The sequence below is a fragment of the Arvicanthis niloticus genome, chromosome 4 (assembly GCF_011762505.2).
Source record: "Arvicanthis niloticus isolate mArvNil1 chromosome 4, mArvNil1.pat.X, whole genome shotgun sequence".
Taxonomy (NCBI): Eukaryota; Metazoa; Chordata; class Mammalia; order Rodentia; family Muridae; genus Arvicanthis; species Arvicanthis niloticus.
In genome coordinates, this window is record NC_047661.1 from 14,342,992 (window position 1) to 14,367,502 (window position 24,511).

General features: G+C 41.4%; 1 protein-coding gene across 4 annotated transcripts in view; it reads left to right on the plus strand.

The window, feature by feature from the left end:
- Tnik (TRAF2 and NCK interacting kinase) overlaps positions 1-24,511 on the plus strand; it is a 399,376-nt gene that overhangs the window by 216,887 nt on the left and 157,978 nt on the right. For all 4 annotated transcript variants that reach the window (XM_034499583.2, XM_034499581.2, XM_034499582.2 and 1 more), the window contains exon 3: positions 18,905-18,961. In XM_034499583.2, the coding sequence (XP_034355474.1) occupies positions 18,905-18,961 (57 nt within the window). The remainder of the gene's footprint in view (positions 1-18,904; positions 18,962-24,511) is intronic.

Genomic DNA, 24,511 nt, shown 5'->3' on the forward strand with positions numbered 1-24,511 from the left:
CACACTTGCCTTTGTACTTGACATGATCCCTGTGGCTCCTAGTTCTCATGTTTAAGTAGAAGGAAGTTTTGAGTTCTAATCAGTTATTTGCTCATGCCTACTACATGCCCAACCCCGAGCTGCTACCAACAGTTAGAATGAGGAACTCACAGACATGTCCTGAAGAAGCTTTGGAGGGGGAAACAGTGAAGGTGAGAAAGCAAGACTTTCCTTCCTGCATCCCTAAACTTTTTTTTTTGGGGGGGTGGGGGGCAGAGATCTGTCTCCTTTAAAAATGTTGTGGTTAGTGGGAGGTTTTACAAAACTGATTTTTAGAACGTTGCTGGGCTGTTAAGAGTACATGCTGAAAAGCAGAGGACTGGGTCAGTTCCCAGCACTCACGTTTGACATCTCATGCCCACCTATAACTCCAGCGCCAGGTGATCTGATGCCCTCTTCTGGCCTCTTGGAGTACCTGTATACATGCTCCTACATATATACACATAGGTGTTTAAATAACAAAATATTAAGTGTTGCAATGGGCCTCCAAACTGGGTTCTGTCTTCTTTGGGTGACAAAATATACAAACCACAATTGCATTTTTGTCTTATATATTGTATATATATATGTATATACATATATACATATATTTTAATATAATATAGTATGTTATATATAATATATACTAATACTTATTATATATTATATGTGTATATACACATGTATAATATATGTATATATATGTATATGTATATATATATATGTATATATATTCCTCAGTAGATATTTCCAACTTGGTACCCTCTTTCTTTTCTGTACCAGTTTAAAATGACATAAATGCAAAACATCAAGAATAGGCTATAATTTGTTTCCAATATTCAGAGAATTGTGATGATAGCAATTCCAAATGACTTAAGCATCAATAACATTAGTGCCTAGAAATATAATTCATTTTGAGAACAATCCTGGTAGTTTTGTTAAGTATAACTGAATGTGCCATTTTTATTAAGCATTATATAGCTTGTATGTAAAATTCAGGTGTGCGTGCGTGCGTGCGTGTGAATGTCCCTGCTTCTGCAGGTCTACTTGTATGAGGAGGCCAGACAACAACCTCAGTCTCTGTCCACCTTACTTTTTGAGACAAAACCTCTCATTTCTAGGACTGCCTGTGCCTAACTTTGGGAAACGAAAGCTATACTGTGATCTACAACATTGATACTCAAGATCCATTTTTGATTGAGTTATTTAAAAAATCTCATAATGTTGTAAGTCACTTCACAATATTGCATTTCGCCCCTGCTGAAGTTGTCTTTAGCTCTATGTCACTTCATGTGCCTCATAGGCCAAAGGTTGGACACACATGAGTTATATCTTACAATTTTTTAGATGCTGAAGCTGTCCAAGCCAAACTTCATTTCTTTTTAAATTTTTATTTATTTATTGTTATTACTTTTTAAAGGCCAGGTCTCACGATATAGCTCTGGTTGTCCTGGAACTCACTATGTAGACCATGCTGGGCTCAAACTCACAGAGATCCAGCTTCCTCTGTCTCTGGAGTGCTGGCTGCCACTGAAGGTGTGCAGTCTACCAGCTCTAAACTCCATTTCTATGAAGATGCCATCTTACCCACTAGCCCCAGTGTCTCAGGTGAACAGACCCATTTGGAGTCTCCAGGCCTATCCCAGTGAGTGTCATATCAGGCCACCAGACTTCTATGCAGGACAGAGTGAAGAATGAGAGGGCAGGCTGGACAAGTATAGACAGCTCTTTCTGAGCCCAGCCATAGGAATTAAGGAGTGGGAAGTGGGTCAGTAGCACCAGAAGCAGAGGCACCTGGCCGTGGCTGAGAGTCTAGCCTTTCTAACTGTGATTGTATGACTGCACCTCACTTACTTAATCTGTGGAATGGGGAGATTATGGCACTTCCTTCACATGACAGTTAATTGTGATCTGTGTGAATCAGCCTGCCAAGTGCAAATTCAGTTATAGTAAGCTCTTCCCAGACTGATAAGAGACTAGGAGCATGGTTGGAGAGAGATGCTGGGGTGGACTCAGTAGGTGAGATGAGTCCCAGACAGCACATGAAGACCCTTTTTGCCTCAAGCAAGTGAACTTAGCTATCTGTGGAGTATTTGTCTCTGAGAATGCACGAAGACTATGCTTTCACACAAGCATCGTGTGATACTAGCTACTATCTTAGTACATTTGACATTTTAAATTTTTAAAAATTTATGTCTATGGATGTTTTACATGCATATTTCCCTCTGTACCATGTACATTCCTGGTGCATTATGGAGGCCATAAGTGGGCCTCGGGTTTCCAGGGACTGGAGTTTCTGACCATTGTGAGTCCCATGTGTGCTGGGAAGGAACCTAAGGCCTCTGGAGGAGCAGCCAGTTGCTGCCTTTAGCATCTCTCCAGCCTCTGCCTTTTGGGTTTTTTGTTTTGTTTTGTTTTTGTAATGAATTATTCCAGATGGAATTTATCTGATGTGTACCACCTTTATTTCTTTTGAATGTGTCTTTGAACCTGTGATAGCCTAAGGGCTGCCTAAGACTGGCCAGCAGTAAGTAACTGCAAAGGAGGTCCCTGATTACCGTTTCCTCTCTGTGGCTCCATCTCCTTCATCCTCCCAATCAGCAGCAGGTGCCCTGTCTCCTTTGATAAAGGCAATGGAGGGCCTCGGTGGTTCTTAATCAAAGAAAGACGACGACAGCTTTATTTACCACGAAAGGAATCTCACATTCTCATTTGCATGCCGAAATATACCTGCCTGGAAAATATGTGGCCTAGCATGGCTTTATCTTCCTGGATCCCTCCACAATGCCCTGGACTTGAAAGGATTTAGTCCTAAGAAGTAATGGTAGACATGTCTCTTAGGGTTGGACTTAGGTTCCATGAAGTACAGTGCATTTTCACTATTTTTGTTGTGTGTCTGGCTAGGCTGCTGCCTTTATTGCAGACGTGACAAGGGAGCGCAGAGATACATCTTTAGCAGAATTTTATATGCTTCCGAACTCGAGGTAATAACCAGACACCGAAAATAAAACTGTCACTTATTCCCACAGTATAAGTCAGCTTTACTGTGTTCTCTCGTTTATAAAGTTGTCCCAAGACCGAGAGCAAAAATCCCCATTTTATTATTTTGTATTTGAAGATTGAAATGAAAAGATACTAAATGAAGTGATTTGCTATCAAAAGATCACAGGATCCGACAGCTACTGTCTGCATCCGAATCTTGGCTTTGCAGGGAACCGGCTGCGGTACTGAAGGGGCCGCCTGATTTTGGCTTGTTTACGAAGCGGTAACCTTTCAAATATCCCTGTATGAATCTTACCTGGAAGGACACTCTACTCTCTGGACTTGGCAAGGCCTGGGTCCTCTCTGCTTGGAGTCTGAATGAGTCTGAGGATGACGCCTTTGATGCCTCTGTTTATATTCCGTACCCCACACACCTGCTTTTGGTGTTCAGTAAGTCCTCTGGCCTCTTTTGTCAGTCTCTCAGTCCCTCATGAAACTTTAATAATGCGTCTCTCCAGCTTTAGGCCGTGTGATTCTCTAGTTTAATCAGTCTTAGCCATCATGCACTGTCTGCCTCATCCCATATTCTTCCAGATCATCTTCCTCACAGAGCCTTTACCTAAGCACAATCCAGACGTGTGACTTCTTCTGCATTTTAGCTGCACAGCTCCAACTTAGAACTAAGCACTCACCTGCCGTCACCTGTGCAGCTGCCTCTCCTGTTCTCTTGGACCCTTAGCTGGAAAGCTCCACTCTCCTCCTCCGTCCCTGCTTTCATTGTACTGTGCATAGGGACGGAACCTTTTCTTAAAAAGGAACATCATTGGATGCCATCCACATGGACAGAGGTGTGCTGTCCTCTTTGTAAGCTTTTTCTTACCCACCATGGTCTTTTCTTCCATCCTGTCTTGACACAAGGCTCTCCCCTCGATGGTTGAGAATGCAATCTCTCCCTCTGGAATCTCTTACTATTACTCTGTGGTGCCTTCTTTCAGACCATGACGTTTTTTTAATGGTTTTCAGGCCTCAATGAAGGAGGAAGAACTATAGTCCCAGTCCCAGACTGGGTGGTGATGAGCACAGAGGTAGCAAAGTGGTAAAGATGGTGACGATGGGTAGATCTTTCTGAGATCCAAACTGAACTGGACTCCTATCTTCAGCCCTCAATATGCACTCCTTAGTCTCTGTGTTAGTGACTTCGCTTGTTCCTGTGATCAAATGCCCCAGCAAGGAGCAATGTGAAAGAGATCGGGCTTGTTTGGGCTCGTAGTTTAATGGGATACAGTCTGTTACTTTAAGAAAGGCATGGTGACAGAGGACTGAGACAGGTGGTCACCGAGTATCCGAAGCCAGGAAGCAGAGCACAGATAAGAAGTGGAGCAAGGATATAAAGCCTCCAGACCTGTTCACACCGACACCCACATCAGCAAGTCTCCACCTTCTAAAGGTTCCATAACCAGCCAGAGCAGCAGTGCCACCCGAAAAGCAAATGTTCAAGCACTGTGAGTTGGTGCAGACAGTTCATTGAAGTCCTGAGAGCCTGGAAACCCTCGTCATTTGCTTCTCTGACCTTACTCCTCTCTGCTCTCTATGCATGTGTTGATCTCACGGCCTCACCCAGGGGCTTCTGCAGCCTCCCTTACCTTTCTAAGAGCTAATCTTTCTGATCACTTGGAGCTAAATTAAAAAGCCCCCTATTATATCATTTTTCTCCTGTCTGGGTTGGTCAGTCTAGTTCCAAGGCTGTAGAACTCTGGGACGCTGTCCACCATAATAACATCACGTTCTCAACTTGCAAATCTGTATCCTACAACTCACTTGTGATGAGTTACGGCTATAAACCTAATATTTTGATGGAGAATCTAGTATTAGAAAGATTAATGCTAGGTATGTGAACTCCTGAAGCGTTTTCAGCCAGAGAAAATCCCCTGGTGGTATTGTGTCTACATGAAACAGTATGGAAACTTGAGTAAGACAAATGAACATTAGTGAGAGTCTGTTCATCTTCAGTGAAATTTAGACCAGTCAGTTAAGGTCTGTATACCCATGTCCCTGTCTGTAGAATAAGGGCATCAGCAACACTAAGCTACTTCATACTTTTCTATAGTGAGTTAGTGTATGCCAAGTACTTAGAACAGCGCCTGGTGTGGTATGTATCAGCTTATTAATCAATTTCAAGTTCATCTGTGACTACTGCCCAGCTTATTACTCCCAGCCTCCTGTTTATCTAAAGTAATTAGAATCCATCTTGTTTTGAAGAAGGCATACAGGAGCATGTTAATATATATATATAGATATACATGTATATATATGTACATATATGTATATATACATATATACATAATATATGTATATACATATATGTATGTATATATATATACATATATATGCATATATATGTGTATATATATATATATTACTATTCATGTCTTCAGTGGCGTCTCACTTATTATAGTTAGTGAGCCATCATTGTTTCCATGGTAACCTCACAGATTCACCTGTTTGTTGGACTTGGGAAGTTTGGGGTGGGATTGATCTCGGCCAGTTCAGCTCAGAAGATGTGGCAGAAAAGACTAGCCTAGCTTTGTCCACCTCTCTCCTGAAGCATTTATCCCTCCTTCCTTCCTTTCTTCCTCCTCCCTCTTCCTCTTCCTCTTCCCCTCCCCCTCCCCCTTCTCTCCCTGAAGCTGCTCTCGATCCACCTGAATTTGCACAGTTCAGGTTTCCCTTGTCCTTGCCTTCTTTGCTTCCAGTTCTTCTCTGTATAGACTCCAGAGTTCTTCCCTTCCTTACCATTTCTGTCAAGACCTCGCTGCCACTTACAATATTCATGGTACTTAAAACCTATGGGGAATGAGAACCCAGACTTTAATTCCCATGGAGGCAAGAACTAGCAGTTACTCATGATTGCACTTGCATAGGTGTTTACTAATTAGTGAATGCATGTTGAATAGAGGAGCAGGTGAAGGGAAACAGATGAGAGGATCCAAAGGGAAGGCAGTTTGAGGCTAAGAATCAACACATAGACTTAAAAAACTGGTCTCTTTCTTATCTGTCTTACAGACCAGTGTAGTGCTAAATACCAAAACACTGAGGGTTGAACTTAATTGTTGTAAAAATATCTTTTAAAAGGTCTTCCAACCTTCCTTGCTGATTCTGAAGCTTTAGTAAACTACTCGTCAGAAATTTACCTAAGAATATTAAATTTTAAAAATTCTGTTTTAAATCTGTTATACATTTTCTTTTTACATAAGTGGGGCCAGCTATTCCAGTAACCTTCATAGATTTGATGCCTGTTACATGTTTTTACTTAGCCTAACACCCGAGTTTTACCAAAGATTGTTTCAACTCAGCTTTGTCGGACCTCTCTCCCTACCTTCCCCTACTTGGATGTGGGCTGTGGTGTTTGTGCAAATTACATTATTACGTGAGTGCAGTTGTGTAGAGTCTAAAGTCTTTTATAAGGCTCCAGTCCCTGCAAAGGATGCACATTTGGGCACAATGCAAGTAGAGGACCCAAGGAGAGATGCTTCGATTCCAGTTAACTTTTCCCAAGGCTGTATTTCTTATGAATATCTGCAAGTATTATCAATATGGGGAGAAATTATTTACGAATTATTATCTACACAATTAAATGCAAAGTATTCTGTAATTGCAGAAGTTAAACAAGGTTTTCCAAGTATCTTCCTTGACTGTCTTAAAAATCATCTCATAATATTATGAATTTTGTTCAAAGTAGGTAAAGTCCCATGATAGAGCCAACATTGGTATCCTGTTATGATTCAGTTGATTTTTTTGTTGTTGTTGTTGTTTTAGAAAACATACAGTCTATTAAGTAGAGTGTACCAGTTAATACAGGGCAATAATAGTTCATTTTTTAAGACAAAACACATGCTATTTTTTTTCTCTTCCTCCTCCTCCTCCTCTATCTCCATAGAACAGATGGAACTCTGGGCCTTGCACATGCCAGATAATCTACCCTTAAGCCATATCCCCAGACCTTTTTTAAAAAATTACTATTTATTTTAAGTCAGGGGTTCAGGATACTGGTATCTACAATATGCTGTGAAGTCCTTCTTGTAAAGGGATTGTCAAGCTTAAACAGCTCCATGGGACTTTATTATGGACAACAAAATTGAAATGTTGAGTCAGTAAGGTGGACCATAGAAACTTGCTTGATCTGGTCACTCCTGTTTGTACTTGAATCTTGTAAGGGGAAGGAGCATAACAAGAGTTTCTGTTTCCCTTTATAAAAGTTAAAAGGACTTGCCTAGAGCTTTATTGGAAAATTGAAGAGATCAAAATTCTGAAAGGAACGTATATGTCCTCATTCCTTTGGCTTCTGTCTGTTTAGCTCCTAAGGATTTTTCATGCCTTTCCAATTTGTTTTCTGAATTACTTTCTCCTCAGAGAAAGCTTTTGAAATGATAAAAGTAGCAATATTCTGCTTTAAAAACAAAAACAAAAAAAAAAAAAAAAACAAGAATATTCTAGCCTTTAAAAGCATCATGTACCAGTTGCTAAGTATGTTATACTATTTGTATCTGTAGTGGTTGAATGTCCATCAGTGGGTAATACATGGGTTCACATATCATTATTAGCGTTAAATTTCTATCCCGCTTGTGCCATCTAATACAGGTTTTGTTGTTGTGATTGTTGCTGCTGTTGTTGTTTAGACAGGTATTTTGTTTAGGAGATTAAGAATGATAGCTGATCCAATTTGACACTTAAAGACCAGTAGTTCAGTTCTATTACTTAAATAAATAAACATTGGTTTTCTGTTCTTCTATATGTAAATGTGTGAACACTTACCTCTGTGTTCGGTGCTTTGGTGTGTGCACACACACGTGTAAAGGCCATTGGCCACCTTAAGAGCCACCTTGAATTTTTGAGACAGAGTCCCTCACTGGAACCTGGAACTCACCAACTCTGCTAGGCTGGTGGTCAGCCCACTGTGATCTTCCATCTCCTTCTTTGGCACCAGGATTGCAAATGCAGGGGGATGGCGGTAAGGAAAGGCTTCTGTGTGTCTCCCTGTGGGTGACCTTGCTGACTGCAGCCTGAAAGGCTTAGGCATTTGCTAGCTCCATCTTTTCACGAGGAGGGGAGGAAGAGCCGCCTACAGCAGTTTCCCCACCTCTCTGTAACCTGCCTCCCACTGTATTTTCAATGCATTGATTTATAACATTTTTAAAATCATTTTCTGACCATACAGTGTTGATGGACATGCTTCCAGATTAGGATCCATGACTGCAGGTGACCTGAATCTGTTCTCCTGGGCTATGGTCACTCATGTTTGACAGAAAATAAACTATCTTTTATTTCCTTTGGGAAAAAGAAAGGAAGGAAAGGTTGTCAAATGTTCTCTCTGGTTCTAAAAGCAGTCTCATCCCTAATTGCTACCTGTAAGGCTTAAATGTCAGCTGCTGCCAGGAGGAATGTAATTTGGGGGTGTGGCCACCTTTGCTTCTATGCTTTTTAACTTTTCAGCAGTCCATAACTTTTCAATATCTGTGTTGCTAACATTTATATAAAATAATTATATATTTACAGAAATGAATTGTCCTAGATAGAAAATATATGTTAATTATGAAGCCTTTATTTTATTCTTTAAGCTTCAGAGGTGTGAAGAGAATAAAGAGGAAGGCAATGCTTTCCTGCTTCGTTACTTTGATGCAAAGTCAAGCTGAACGGTTTTCTCCTTTGAAAGCCTCAGTTTTCTTCTATGATGACTGTGCTTCTTTTATCTCTGTTGCTATGCCTTTAAAAGGAGATTTCTATGGTGTGTGTGTGCGTGCACGCGCGCACAAGTTAGACACACACACACACACACAGAGAGAGAGAGAGAGAGAGAGAGAGAGAGAGAGAGAGAGAGAGAGAGAGATGCTTGTTTCGAGAGAATCCATTCCCACAGCACATGGGTGATTGAGAGGCTGCACTGCGGTGCTGATAGGCTGTTACCGATGTAATCATGATCAAAATCCAGAGAAATTCCTGCTCTCCAGACACATCCATTAGAGAATGAAAGATGCCTTATATAGGTAATAAGTGAGTGTAGTGTATACTGCACAAGGTGACCCCAAGATGAGGGAAAATATTGGTAAGAATCAAGGGGCACCGTTCCCTGTGGTGTCTATGGGAAGACTTGGTGACACAGGAGCCCAGGATGTAGACCTAAAGGCAGCACCAAGCAGGCAGAGCAAGAGAAGTAAAGGCCCTCTGGCACATTCCAGGAAGGTGTGGAAACTAGGTTCACAGTGTGGTAAGGATGGGGACGGCAGGACAGAGGATATAAATAGTTCTCCTAACACACCTAAAGAGCTGGGATATCCCTGTCACTTACCCAGGCACACAACCAATTGTCTCTCTATATTTTAATTTAATCTTTACTGCAAACTAGTAACCTAATTGTATTTGTTTTACGGATAAGGGGCCTATACTCAAAAGTTACGCTAGACCCTTGCGGATCACCAATGAATACCTCCTGTTCCCCAATCTCTTCCTTTTAACCACCATCCTGCCTGTACCACCTGCAAAGCTTTGACTACAGAACCGCGACTGTCTCCTGGCCTGTGTGAGAAGAAAGGGTGGTCAGAGAGTCAGCAGCATGCTCCCCTCCAATCCTTAACATCCTTGATTTGTCAGCGAACTGTAGGATGAAAGTGTGCTCAAAAGAAGAATTTCACTGGAGTCAGGGAAACCTCACCCTCCTGAAGAGGAAACTTCCTAGCAGGGGAGTCATATTGCAGCTAAATTTAGCTGTCCATCAATACACTTACTACCTAGCCAGCTGTCTGCCCATTCAGGCCGGCCTAGAGCTTACTAAACAGGACTCTTGCTCCTTCTCAGGTGTTCTCATATTTCACTTACATTCCTTGCCCCAAGATTTCAGGAAAATCTATTTCCAGAATTACTGTTTTCTAGGGAACACACATCAATGAGGCGCTTGAGTCCTTGTTCCCAGTGACTAATTCCCCAGGGACAGGTGTGCCTGCTGTCAGATTGCCCATGATCTCTCACTCTTAAAGGGTGGCTTTCATTCATAACACAAACTTTTGCAATAATTTTTTTTTTTTTTTTTTTTTGCTTTTGCTCTCCTAATGCACAGCATGGTATGAAAGCCAGTGCTTAGAAAGCATGTAGCTCATGTAGCCTGTGCTGGCGACATGGAGGGCAGCAAGGGCTGGCACCACGCACAGTGTGCTGGGCCTTCCCGCATCAACCATCAATCAAGAAAGTTGCCCACAAACTTACCCATAGGCAAATCTAGGGCATTTTCTCAGTTGAGATCCCCTCTTCCCCGATGACTCTAGCTTGTGTCAAGTTGACATGAAACTAGCTAGCACAAAGGAACATACTTTCGGAAATCAACGTCCTAAGCATCAGTTGTTCCACTGTGTCCAAGCACTGCAAGCCTGTTTAGTCCCCATACTACAGCATCCATGTTGCCAAGGAGACAATGAAGACCTTGTTAAGCAGCCTATTACACAGGAAAGTCAGAAGAATGGTCCCAGATGTAGTTCCAGAGGCCACATCACTGGGAATTAGTGTTACCTGTGTCCTACAGACCACAGATGTATGGTTGAGAAACACTGACCTCATTTCAAAAAGTTCTGTCTTCTAGTCCATTGCTCTTTGCCCCGGTGCCATACTGGTTTTGTTACTATAACTCTGTAATATAACTTGAAATCAAGAATGGTGATAATGTCAGCATTATGCTTTCTGCTCAGGAGTAGCTGCTTTGGCAATATAGGCTCTTTTGTTCTTTCGCATTAATTTCATTTTTTTCTATTTTTGTGAAGCTCATCATTGGAGTTTTAATGGGAGTGAGGAGAGCCAAGAAAAAAAAGGGGGGGGGGTACAGGGAACATACTCAACATATAATATAAGCTGGTATGGAAATTGTAATACAAACACTAAAACAAATTTTAAAATAATTTGTGAGGTGCTATTAAGCAAAGACAGAACAATGCCACCTGTCTGTCCTCTCCCCACCCACCACCCATGGGATCCCCAGGTAAGGCCTTATCTAATCATCTTTGTAACTGGTGGTTTTGCACAGATTTCACTCTGCACTAGGCATCTATTAAATGTCCAACTCCAAGGACCAGATTCATCCTTTGGTTCCACTGACATCTGAGGGCTCAATAATTGTGTGTTGGACAAAGGAGAATATCTTTTAAATATGAAATGCTTAGCAGCAAACCTTGCCCCTACTCACAAGATGCCAGCATTGACAGATAGTCATAGCAATCAGAAGTCTAGACACTGTCACATGTCCCCAGGGGGCAAAATTGCCTTGCTGGAAACCACCATTTTAAAGTGTCTGAGGTACAGTCTAATGCAGTCATTTATTAGAATAAAACATATGGTACTTTAAAGTCCGTTCCCCATAGATAGCGTATAGGGTATATAATGATGCACACGTGCTCTTACAGAGGAGACATCTGAGTAAGGGCCCTCACTAGGGCCCTTTTCCCCTTGCTCAGGAATCATTATGACTCCAGTAAATTGCTCACTAAATTTCATCTGTCACCCTGGTTCCTGCTCAGATTCAGCTAAAGCCTGTTGAAATTGATTTTTGTGTCAGCCGTACAGCAAAGATTCAGTAAGGACCAGAAAGCTTCCCTTTCATTACTGTCTGTTTTTTTTCCCCTCTGAATTACTTTAGATTTGGTGGGTCCTAATTATATTCCAGAGCTTTCCCGACTGACATTTCCTTTGTTTTAATGAAAACTTCTGGAGGTTTGAGGACACTGTGGGAGAGGCTGCATACAGCAGCAGCCACAAGATAGTCAAATGGTTCCCCATTTGTGCTCCTGGGTTGGGAACACTGTGGGTCTTTTGCTGTCTGACAACTCTGAGTGCACAAGCCTCTTCATGCTGCTGCTGCTGCCTGGGGGTGACTGAGACACTCTGAGGGTGGACAGCTTCCTTCTGAAACTCAGCACTGTCTTTGTGACTATTATTTGTCCTCCTTATCCCCTCTGCCCTATGCTTCATGGTCACAACCTGCACCCCCTATCTCATCCACTAGATGGTAAACCTCTGCCTACAGGAGTCAGTGTTGAGTGTAAATGGCAAATCTAAGCAGGGCCACAGAAGAAGACATCATGAGAGCATCTCTCTCTCTCTCTCTCTCTCTCTCTCTCTCTCTCTCTCTCTCTCTCTCTCTCTCTCTCTCTTTCTCTCTCTCTCTCTCCAGTGCTGATAATGAGCAGATGAACCACAGAGATCAGGTATGCTCAGAGGCTTCCCCAGTCTGTTGGTTAACATGGAAATGCAAATCAGAAACAAACCCTTATGTAGGAATCCTTGCCACAGCCCACATGCTTCTCCGCACGTGCTTCTCCCCTCCCGTGACAGGTCTTTCCTGTGCCACCTCTCTGTTATCCAGATAGTGCTTCTCCAAGCTTCTCCCAGGTTAAGCTCGTCAATTCACTGATTTCTTGGCTCAAAGTTACTGAAGCAAAGCACCCAGTTCACCAAGCCTAGCAACTTCACATGTAGTAGCATGATTTGGGAGCCACCTATTGCAAGAAGCTGTCCTAGGCTGGGGTAGCAGATAAATGGACAAGAAGAAACTTTCCCTTCTAGGGTGTAGAGGCTGGCAACCTGAGGACTGGGCCCTAAGACCCCAGGCATTAGGCCATTAGGATCTCAGGAGAAATTGGTGATTTCTGTATGGCTCACATGTGCGATCACAAGCTGTTGAACACTTCCCACCCTGCTTTTGACAGATTGCATCAAAGACAGTCCCTTTCTGCATCTTAGGGAGTTATCCAGCTCTCCATAATCATATGCCCTGTGGCTTTGAAAACAACTTCTTAGACTCTGGTTACTCCAGGGTCCATATACCCCTCCGCCACACACAGCAGAAACCCAAACCAACCTCCAGAAGCCAAAAAAGTTTGAACTTTTGAGGGTTTAAAAAAAAAACTTTTGAGATTTATGATATAATTATGTCATTTCTACCTTCCCTTTTCTCCCTCCAAACTCTCTCACATACCCCTCCTGGCTTCCTTTCAAATTCTTAGTCTTTTTTGTTTATTAATTGTTGTTATGTGCACATGTATGTACACATACATATTCTTAAATAGAACCTGCTGCAGTCTGTGTGATGTTACTTGTTTGTGGCTTCTCCAGGCCAACCGCCTGCTATTGGAGAACTGATTGGTGCCCTTCCCTGGGGAAGACTATTTCTCCCGGTCTCAGCCTCCTTTGGCTGTGTAGGGTAGGTGTTATATGGACTTTCTCCCATCCAGTTTGGCATCTCTCTTGTCATCCTGTACTTTTAAGTTTTAAAAATTAACATTTAACTGGTGGATACTTTAATACTTTTATTTTTGAGTAAGTTCTGCATACATTGGTGCATTGGATAGTTTTTGTTTTCTGTACATTACTACAAGGTCTTTCTCTTCTTTGTTGATTGAAGATAGTTTTAAATTCCTCTTGGACTGTAGTCCAGGCTCCAGATGCCATCGCTGTCCCCCAGGTGCCATTATTCACTCAGTATAAAAAAGAAGATTGTGTGGGGTTGGGGGGGAGGGACTGTCTGGGGGAGCCAGCGTTGTCTGTGAGTACTCTGGCCTTATCTTTTGAACTCCACCTCACAGGGATTAACTCTTCCAGTAGTGAGCATAGAATTACAGATAGGCAGAGCTGTTCTGTGGGTTGAGTTAGACAGAATCCAGGAACATGCTTGATTCTTTGCTCATTTGGAGACATAAGGAAGAGATGACTGGAAATGTGTTCTTGGCTCCAGACTAGGGCCCAGAGACTGGCTCTGCTGCCCTCCAAGTCCTCCTCTGAGTCCTCCCCTGCATCCTCCTGAGTCCTCCCTGAGTCCTCCTCACCATCAGATTGTCTGGTTCTCACCATTGTCACTTCAGCTGTGCACACCATCCCTGGGCGCAGACATTTGCCGCCCCCCCCCCCCAAGGAATCTGCATATGTTAACCATTGTCTGAAAAAAAATATAACTGATTCGCTTCCCTTGAAGCATCCATTTTGATTTATAAGCAGCCACACAAAAACTGAGGCATTTAGTTTCCAACAAAAAGAAGGAAGAAGTCTCTTGTTCCCTCCTGGAGTCTATAAGCAAGTCTTAGCTCTTGGTGGGCCAGCCCTAAGTAATTTCAAAACCTTGGAGGAGGTGGTCAGAGGATTGGCGGTGTGTGGTGCTGAGGAAGTGAGTATCTCATGGAGACAGTTCTGGGGTAGCACCTTGTTTGAAGTATTCTACAGGCTGGAAACTATTAGGAGTCAGGTCTTTCTTCTGTAGATATGCTAAGAGAGCCTTTGAAGTCACCAGAGAGCGCTATGTGCCAACCAAGGCAACAGTGGTTGTCTTTGACCTGGAGAAACCCTAGGAGTAGACACTGTGCCAGCACTGTTCTGTGAGTTTGTGATTTTAAGCATCTTTGGAATCTTTCCATTGAATCCTCTTATATACTTCTCTGTCTCAAGGTGTATTTCCCTCTAAGTTTTATTTCTTTGTGTGTGGGTGTTTGAGGCTATGTGCCATGTGCATACACGGGTCCTGAATGCCAGATGGGGGCATCAGATTGCCTGGAACAGGAGTGATGAATGGTTGTGAGCTACCATGTGGGTGCTGGGAGTTGACCATGATCCTCTGTAAGAACATCCAGTGCTCTTAACCACTGAATCATCCCTCCAGCCCCATCAAGGCATGTTTCTATTTAAGGACAATAGTATTCTTGAGTATGCCTTGACATCTTGAGGATGAGACTGGCAGGTGTCATACCTATGCCTTCATCTTAACTGGGAGTGGGAGATGGAGTACATACATCCTTGTCCTCATTGCAACAGGGCAGAGGTAAAGCTGGATGGATCATTTCTGCTTCCCTTTGATCACTATCCTTTTCCTGGGATCCACTCTCTGGAGAATTTAAAAGAGCTTCACTCAAATTCATGTTATGTTCTCTGCGAGCCAGGCAATCATAATCACTGCCTGGAACTTCTCCTTCTTTCGCATCTGGTCCCATAGAGTTTGTGGCTAGACAGAAATGCGAGGGACCAACGGGGACTGATATAGAATGTCAGTGGTACCAAGAATGGGAACGCAAGCTTCACACACATTGCATCTTCATCTAATGTGTTATTTAGCAAATATTGGCTGAGTTCCTTCTCCATCACACACTACAGAAGGCTTGGAGAAAATCTGTATCTAGTTTCTTCTCAAGCCCTATAGCTTTAGCTCTCTGTGTATTTCTAAGCTGTTGGTCTTTCTCTAGAATTCTAACATTTCCACCCTGGCCCAAGTTGTCATTATTTTCCAGAGATGGGATAGTTCCTTCAGCTGAGGGTGGTTCTTAGAAAGAGAGTGTGCATGATGTAGTTAACACCTTTTGGAGACTTGTGTTGGGTTCTCTAGATCAGCCGTTCTCAACCTGTGGATTGAAAACCTTTTGGGGGCCAAGCAGCTTTTTCACGCAGGAGGAGATCAGCTATCCTATATATTAGATATTTCCGTTATGGTCCACAACAGTAGCAAAGTCAGCTATGAAGTAGCAACAAAATGATTTTATGTTTTACCACAACATGAGGAAGTATAATAATAAAGAGTCATAGCACTAGGAAGATGGAGAGCCACTGCTCCAGGTGGTATACTGTGTCAACAGTGCCAGAGAGACAGACAGATGGACAGATGTAGATAGATTTAACCAGAATTGATCTACAAGACACCAGCCACTGCTATGTGTTCTACATACAGGCCTATCTTTTCTCCTCTTCTATGGTTAGTACAGGCCTAAGGCCTTGTGCATCCTGGGCAAGTAAGTGTTCTACCACTGAGCAACACTTTTTCATCCCTTCCATTTGATTTGATTTGTTTTCATTATTCTGGAAATGCATATTTGAAGAAAGAAAGGAAAAGAAAGAATGAATGAGAGAAAGGAAAGAAAAGAAAGAAAGAAAAGAAAGAAAGAAAATCACAGCACTGGTTGGGACCAGCAGGGGTTGGGTCCAGCAGGGTTAGCCCAGAATTCTGTGGCAATACAATTCATTTACACATTCATTTACAACTAAAAAAAAAAAAATTAAAGAAGCTTTTCTCAGTGGAGAGAGATTGTCTCTAAGCTAATTCAAAAGAGAAGGGGCCTTGAAAGGGGGTGGGGGTGTGGATGGTGCTGAGACTGTCTGATCCAGCAGGTGTGCTCCATTGGAAAAAATGTGTGCTGGTGACCCAGAAATGAAAGGGCTCTCTTCCAGGCTAGCCTCAGGCAAGCAGCTCCATGGCTTTTTCATGCTTTTCCTTAGAAAATACAGACACAGAGGTGAGGCTTCTGCAGCCATTTCTGAGGAAACCATTGTTTTCCTCCTGCATTCATTTTAGGGAGCAGACAAAGGAAAGGCCTAAGCCGGCTTGAGTGAGTCACATTTTGCCTTGGTGTTGAATTATTATTTTTATTGGAAAAAGAATCAGCACAGTGCTTTACAACAAATGACACAGAAGGAAGTGCGAAGGCAGAAGAGTGGACTGTGTCTGACCCGCAACCTTTAGCACCTGTGAGCTCCAAACACCCTGCTGTCCCACTGGTGTGTGTGTGTGTGTGTGTGTGTGTGCATGTGTGTGTGTGTGTGTGTGCATGTGTGTGTGTGTGTGTGTGCATGTGTGTGTGTGTGTGTGTGCATGTGTGTGTGTGTGTGTGTGCATGTGTGTGTGTGTGTGTGTGTGTGTGTGTGTGTGTGCATGTGTGTGTGTGTGTGTGTGTGCGTGTGTGTGTGTGTGTATACATGCATGTGTGCCTCAATTCTAACTGTACCTCAGGTTTTTAATGATCTTGAAGTCAACTGACTCCTAACCATTCCCTGAAGGGTCTGCCTTAATCTAGATAGTAACTGGCTTTGACATCCTCTGGTGGTGTAAAAGGCAGCTCATGCTGAGCAGGGTCCTCCCTGATCCTTTGTGGTCCTTCCTGACCATCAAAGTTTGACAGCTCAGGAGCCTCCCTGCTCCACTGTGAGGATGCCTTTGTCTGGGCCTATGCCAAATCACTCATTGTTCTGTTTGCAAAACTTCATTTAAGCCTAACCTGCCATCTCAGGGTGGCATCATTCATGCATCAGCTCCATCAAAAGCCCTTCTTTCACCTTGAAAGTGAAATTTAAAATGAAGTGTAGAGGTGTTATTTTATTTTCTACATTCATAGAGAACACTTTAAAAAATGAAGACATACACACACACACACACACACACACACACACACACACACACATCATTTGCCCTTAGTTTTAAAATAGCAGTTATTTCTATGGGTTTCAAACCAAGAACCGGCCAGTGCCTTCTGTATGAAATTTAACAGGGATGGATTGTCTCCTCTGCTCTCTGGCCTCAGCACCACACGGTAGGATGGCTATGCTCTGTGCCAGCTGCTATTCTTTAATTAAACATTGAGGTATCCTTGTAACAAATTATTTCCTCAAAGAAGAGCCTGTGCTTCCAAAGGAGTTAAAAACCTTGTACATAGTGTCTCCAATTCTATTTTGGCAGAAGCAACCCACAGACATCCATGGGGAGAAAGAGACTTAATGTGTGTCTAGGATTGGGCAATCAAGGTCCTCACCGAAGGAAGTTCCAATTAAGATTTGATCCCAGGGGCAGTGCCACAAATGATACCAGTGGGGAAAGAAAGGAGAAAGAGACAGGAAGACAAATGGGGAGACTTTGGGCACCATGCAATGATGTGAACAGGGATGTGTTTCATGGTAGCACAGAAGTAAGAACCAACTGAAGAGGACAGAAGTCATGCTGTAATTAAATCTAGAAAAAAGTGGGCAGACTGCAGGATCAAGAAGGCAAAAGATGCCCTAGACGTAGAAGACAAACCAGTCCAGAGGCTAATAACTCTCTCTCTCTCTCTCTCTCTCTCTCTCTCTCTCTCTCTCTCTCTCTCACACACACACACACACACACACACACACTAACAATAAAGAACTGCAAGCAGCTGGACCACAAAGACAGAGCCAGTGGACCTCTACTAAGCCAGTTTGTACAAAAGTGACCAGCCCTTGGAGAGCGCTGCACCCCACTTGCAAGGGCTGCCTCTGCCCAGCCCAAATGGATCATTCAGAGAACTGTAACATAGTTCGGTGATATTAAATTGAATCTATCCCTCTGGCCACCATCACTCTGACAGCTATTTGGGCACCCCAAGAGAGCTCTGTGGCCACTGTATCTTCCTGTGACCTTGACTGCCTTAACTCAGGAGAGTCCCCAGCCCTGTGTGCCGAGGCCCTGTAGCTTTCACCTCCATCATTTTTAGGTGCTCCTAGGGATGAAAGAGTTGAAAGTGATCATTCCTGTCCCCTGTCCCCATCGCTAAGTGTTAGCTCCATGAGCTTACCAGCGCTCAGCTGACACCAGTTTGAGCCAGTTGATTTTTAAATTTTTTTCCAGTTGTGAGGATTGAACCTAAGATCTTTTGCCTACTGGATTTACTCTACTGCTAAGCCATACTCCCAGCCCAAAATTCAAATCATTTTAAGAACTGGAAAAAAGTTTCTTCAGGTCCTGTTTCCTGAGATTTACTCATTCCTCTCCACCCAAGCCAGTCTCCAGCTCTGTGTGAATCTGCCTCTCTCATAAGCCCTTATCTAGTGCTTTTGAGAGAAAGAGAATAGAATTGCCCAGCACTTCCATTCCATGTACTGGAGAAGGCCTGTAAAAATGAGCCAAAGAGATTTTTAAAAAGCAAATCAAATACTAACTAGAACTAGATCGTCAAACATCCTAATTTCTATGTGTTTATCTGAGTTTTGTCTGTCTGGTTGTGGGCATACTGTAACATTGATCTAGTCCTTGATTTGTATTGAGTTGGAGTGGAAAACTAACATTGTTCATCACAACTAAACCTTTTGAAATTATTTTTTTTTCTTAAAGGGTCGTCATGTCAAAACAGGACAGCTTGCTGCCATTAAGGTTATGGACGTCACAGGGGTAAGACATTTTTATCTTGTTATCTCATTAGCTCTATAGTTATAACAAAGAAGTGAGTGACAGGAAAAAAAATTGCCAGAAAAGTAATCTTTCTAAACATTCCAGATCCTTTTCCATTTGTGATTCATGTGAAGAAATAAGAATCTACAACAGCCAACTGAGCAGGCCAGGAATAAATCACTCCAATTAAATCCAATACAACATGCTGCCTTAGGTTTTTAGACTGAATAATGTGTGCTGATAATTTACATAACCATAACCATAGATATTTGCATATGAAACCAGAGCAGGGATTCCAAGGCATTAAAAGTATAACGCTGAGATTACAAAGAAGAGATGAGTCTGAACTGTTTCCCTAAGGGGCTGACCAACACTGAAGCAGAGGAGAACCACGGTCTCTGTAAAATCCGTATACCACATTTACCACGAGCATTTTCTAAAACAAATTGTTTTTGATCAAATAATAACATAGCTGCAAATTCCTATTTCTTAGAGAGTAACTCTAAACGTCTGCCTGGATGATCAAAGCAATCTAATATTCCTTTAGACATTACTTTAAATACAATTTAATGCTTTCAGTCTTTTTGCTTGCTCTAATTTAAAATATTTTAATAACCTTTCAAGATTATAGCGTGGAAATCAGGCTTTAAAGGATTCACAGGACATCAAAAATATGTTAATAATTTTCTATTGTCCTGGGAATTTTTCTAAGATGTCTGTCTCTTGCACATAAAAGCTAAAAGACCAAAGTCTCCATTTGGCCAGAAGTGAAATATTGAATATAAACAGTCATCCAGTCAATGAGTCACACAAAGATATCAATAACTAAGGAACAGACTGAAAAAAAAAATATACAGTTTGTTGGCACATTAACCGTTAAGCCATACCCTTTAGACAGAACCTGTTATATTTGGTTAAATATGAGTTGTAAGGCTTTCCAAAAGACCACCTCACTAATCTTCATAAGTATCACACATTATATTGACTTATTTGTTTATTCCTTATTTATTATTAATCTAGATTTCTCTCTAAATTGTACTTTACAATTTAATTAATAAAAGGAAAATTTTGTTTCTATATACTTATTACCAGTTGAATGACACTTTAAAATGTTTGTTACTAGTTCTGTGGGTTTGCATTTTTTACTGACTTTAGCACATTGTATCAATTTCAGTGGTTTCAAACTAATTCAAATATTTGACCTCCGTAGGTCATCTGGCATTGACTAAGAAATGCATGTGGATTACTCAAATTAGAGTTATGCTCTGCCACTTGAAATAGATGATTAAGCATGATAAAGGTGTCTTTTTCCCTTCATGTTAAAAAGAATCTAGAGGTTTACAATTATAATGTTTAGTATTAATTGTGAAGCTGATAAAAATCTAGTCTCTGGAGAGACAGGCCTCTGAGCATACCTTTGGGGATTATCTTGATAATTTTTTATTAGTTGAGATAAGAAGACCCGCCCACTCTGGGTGGTACCATTCCCCTGGCTGGGATCCAGGTCTGTGTAAGTGGAGCGAGACAACTGAGCAGCAGCAGGAATTCACTCTCTGCTTCCTAATTGTAGATGCAATGTGGTTCCTTCCAACTCCTGCCACCTTGACCTTCCTGCCATGATGGGCTGGATCTCCTCTGAACTCCTTCTCCTTTAGTTTGCTTTTGTCCAAGTATTTATCACAGCAACTAGGACAGAAACTAAGACAGCTATCAGGGGTGTTTGACAGCAGTATGGTAAAGCAGAGGATGACTTTATCCTTTTGTTCTGTCACTTCAACTCGCACCCTCCCTACCTACTAGGGTCACATTATAGTTGGTATACCTACAGACTTTATCCCTGGTAGAATACAGAGAAGTCCCTTCTAATGATTTTTATTTCTTGACTGTCTAGCAGTATATCCAGCTAAATATACAGGTTCTGTGGAAATGGATCTATGAGCTTCTACCCCTGACTAAGAAACTTTGTACAGTTGATGGTTTCTGGAGAAGGGAGAGTCAGCTTCTTTGAAGGGTGTATCTCCTGGTAGGTCTGCCAAATTTCTGAAGATGCCCTCACATCCAGGAGATTATAGACATCACAAATTACAAAGAGGAGACAGAATAGGAGGCAGGGATGTGGGAGTGCATTTGGAAGGAGTTAGGGGAGAGATTGGGGTGAAATGGTGAAATGTTGTATAAAACTCTCAAAGAATTAATTAAATTATTTTTTAAAAGGAAGAAAAAAATAAAGGTTCTAAGGGGTCCAGAAAGAGTGAGATGGAAGGCATATAGGTTGCATATGGTTTAACTCCACTGTATGCTTCTAAAAAAATCACCAGAAAAGAAAGAAATATAGCTCTTATGAATAGGAATTAAAGGAGTGGGTATTGGAATAGTGAATTAGCAGGATATGATACAGAAATCAGAATCTAGAATTGTGAGCCTCTATTTAGAAGCTCATAATAAATATATAAGCCTTTTTATAAAGCCCCAACTAGAAAATAAATCAGAATTTGTTTAGCAGTTGTGCTGAAGTCATAGTATTCTTGGATTGAGTCATATTTCTGCATAATAAAATATTCTTGGCAGCTTAGCGATTAATGGTTGTGATGGATCCAAGATGGCCTCACTATGGCTCAAGTTCTGCTGTGTGGCTCTGCAGAGTGAGAGCTGAGGTCCTCTGACAGCATAGATGGGACTGCATGAAGTTGGTTCTTGATGTGAAGGTGGGAATAGAGCATGGATAGTTCTCTCCCAGTGTAGGGTTTTCTAGGTGATGTTTTCAATTATTCCAAGAACCATGCTTAGTAGTTAGTGCTGGCCACCTTGCTTGCAGTAAAAGCTATTACTTAGTTATATAGCCTGGCATATGCAGGTTCACATGAAAAAATACCAGTTGGTCTTTCTCAACTGGGTTTCTGTTGGCAAGTAAGCCCTTTGAAAAACAATTTGACAGCTTTTCTCGCAATTGCCCCAAGGCTAATAGACAGAGAATACCATTCTGTGTTTCAAAGTGCCAGCCCATTACATAAAACAGGCACTTTATGGTCTGAATTCTGTTCTCTTGGAGAACACATTTCAGAAGAGCTGGATGCATTTCTGTGATATGGTCATAGCATTGACTCTTATTTAACTATTGACCCTCAACAAAGGCAGATGTGGTGTACAGCAGGAAATAGGTTTATTATTGCCCTGCTGTTTGAGGCAAGATCCAGTAAGCTTAGTATCATGTCCCTGCCTGTCACCATCAGTAACAGCTTTTCCTCTTTTAAACTCTATGTTCTCTTTAGAAAGCAATCAATTCAATTTTGTGGTGTTGTCCTTTGTGTGTTATGGAATCCAGTGCAAACGCTTCTCAACAATTATTTTAATTGGGTTCATTATGGTTGTTCTGTTCAAAGCTAAAATGAGTTCTCAAAGGTCGTCTTTGTTGATTGTGTTCTATGACCTGCTGCAAAGTGACTGTAGTTTATTGCAATGAAATTGATGAGGCCATAGGCTTGAAATTAATTTTCAAATTCTTGATTTTATCCTAGATTCTTTCCTTTTATAAAAAACAGTCACAAAGAAGACCAAATCCAGTGCCTAGAGCCTTCCAGTTTTAGCACCGCAACACTGCAAGATTTGCCAAATTGGCTTCAGAATTACAGTTTATGCTCCATCTTGGTCTTCAGAGTGCTTTTAAGTTGCCTAAATCATTATGAAAAGTCTGTTTTCAATTCCTTGTGAAAACTCCCTCACCACTGCATTTGAAATTCCAAACTTACCTAAGAAGACCTGGTCCCTTTAGAATGATAATTTTCACAGTGTACCATCAGTATCACTAGGTCCTCAGTAGTTCTGTGGTGTCCACAAACAGATTTCCACCTCTGCTATAGAATCCTCTTGGATTCTCCCTCTTTTATATGTTCCTTAAGAGATGCTGGAGAGATAGCTCAGCAGTTAAGAGTATATAGTGCTCTTTCAGAAGACCTGAGTTTGGTTCCTTGTACTCACATTCTGGGCAGCTCCAGGGGTATCCCATGTCTCTGACCTTCATGAACATCTGCACTCACTTGTACATACCCACATGAAGACACACATGCATATATGACATTAAAATGATAAAAAATAACTCTTCAAAACGAATGAAAGATGTCACACTACCAAAGGGAGGGCTTTCTCTTCCTGGGATTTTGTATCTACTTTCTTCTGGCTACCAAGTGTGAGGCCAAGTGTCTTTGATTATAAATGTTCCCGTTTTTCAATTTAAATTATTGGTGCAAATTAATGACAGCCTAAACTGCATCTAGCACATCATGAAATAATAACAATTTCTAAGCTGACTTGACATGGTTACATTAGTTAAGGCATCTTGAGTTGCGTTACCATCTCCATTCACATTGAAGGAAGCTGAAAAGGGAATTTACTAGCTAGTGTATATTTAAAAACCACACTCATGGAACTCAGCAAGGTCCAGAAAGACACGTGGTATGGTGTGAGTTCTGTTACTGGGGTCCACTTTTGACTCTAATTTCCTCATTAGTGTAAGTCTCCATTAAAAAGTACTGAAATGGATAAGTGTGGTCTTTCTTGAATCCACATGCTCCCTCTCTTCCTTTTCAGCCACATCTGGGCTGAATACTTGATTCTGCAAGTACCATAGGAAAGATAATTCCTCAAAGGGGAATCTGAGAGAAAGGAGAGAAGTAAGCAAGGAGGACATTGGGTAGATAAAACAGGGAAATTCCATTCACATCCAAGCACCATAGTTCACACCATGTGTCTTGGCATCATAGTGTGTTCAGACTTATTTGCTTCTTAAATATCATACTAGTGACGTTTTTATATTCTAGTCCCAAATAAATGATATTGGTGGCTAACACTGATGGAAAATTTCTGAAATTACTTTTAATGCTGTGTGTGCACTTACATATATATTTAATATTTATATAGTTCATGTATATTATATATATTTGATTCCTTCAATTACTTACAAAACAGGTTATTTTAGTTTGTCCCATTTTAGGGATGTGGAACCCACACATATTGAGTAGCTTACTCAACATAGCATGGCTATTAAAATGATATGCAATTTAATACCACCCTTTAATCATACACTTTCAACCTCAGAGCTGTAGATCTACACAGTAGAAGGATATTTACTGATAATTCTGAGTAAATATTTTCTCACTGATGTATTTAATAAACACTTCTACAACTTTGTGACAGATACTGAAAATGTAAAGATGAAACACAATGATCATTCATCTGAAGAGGACCGCATGCTAAGCATAACCCATAACCGTACTCCAAATATCTGCAAACAAAGATCTTATAAAACTCACGAATAAAGTTGTCCACCTTCTTTGATGGGTCATTTATCTGAAGCTAAACCCAGGATATTCCACACTCAAAGACATTCCCAACCAAGAATGCAGAGTACCAAAAGCTGAGACAGTATGTTCTGGAAATCATGTATCATTTAGTTTTGATGTTTAAAAAGACCAAAAGAGATTGATACAAGATAAATCTGAACAGAGACCTCATAGCTCAGTGGTTAAAAGTCTATACTGCTCTTGTACAGGACTC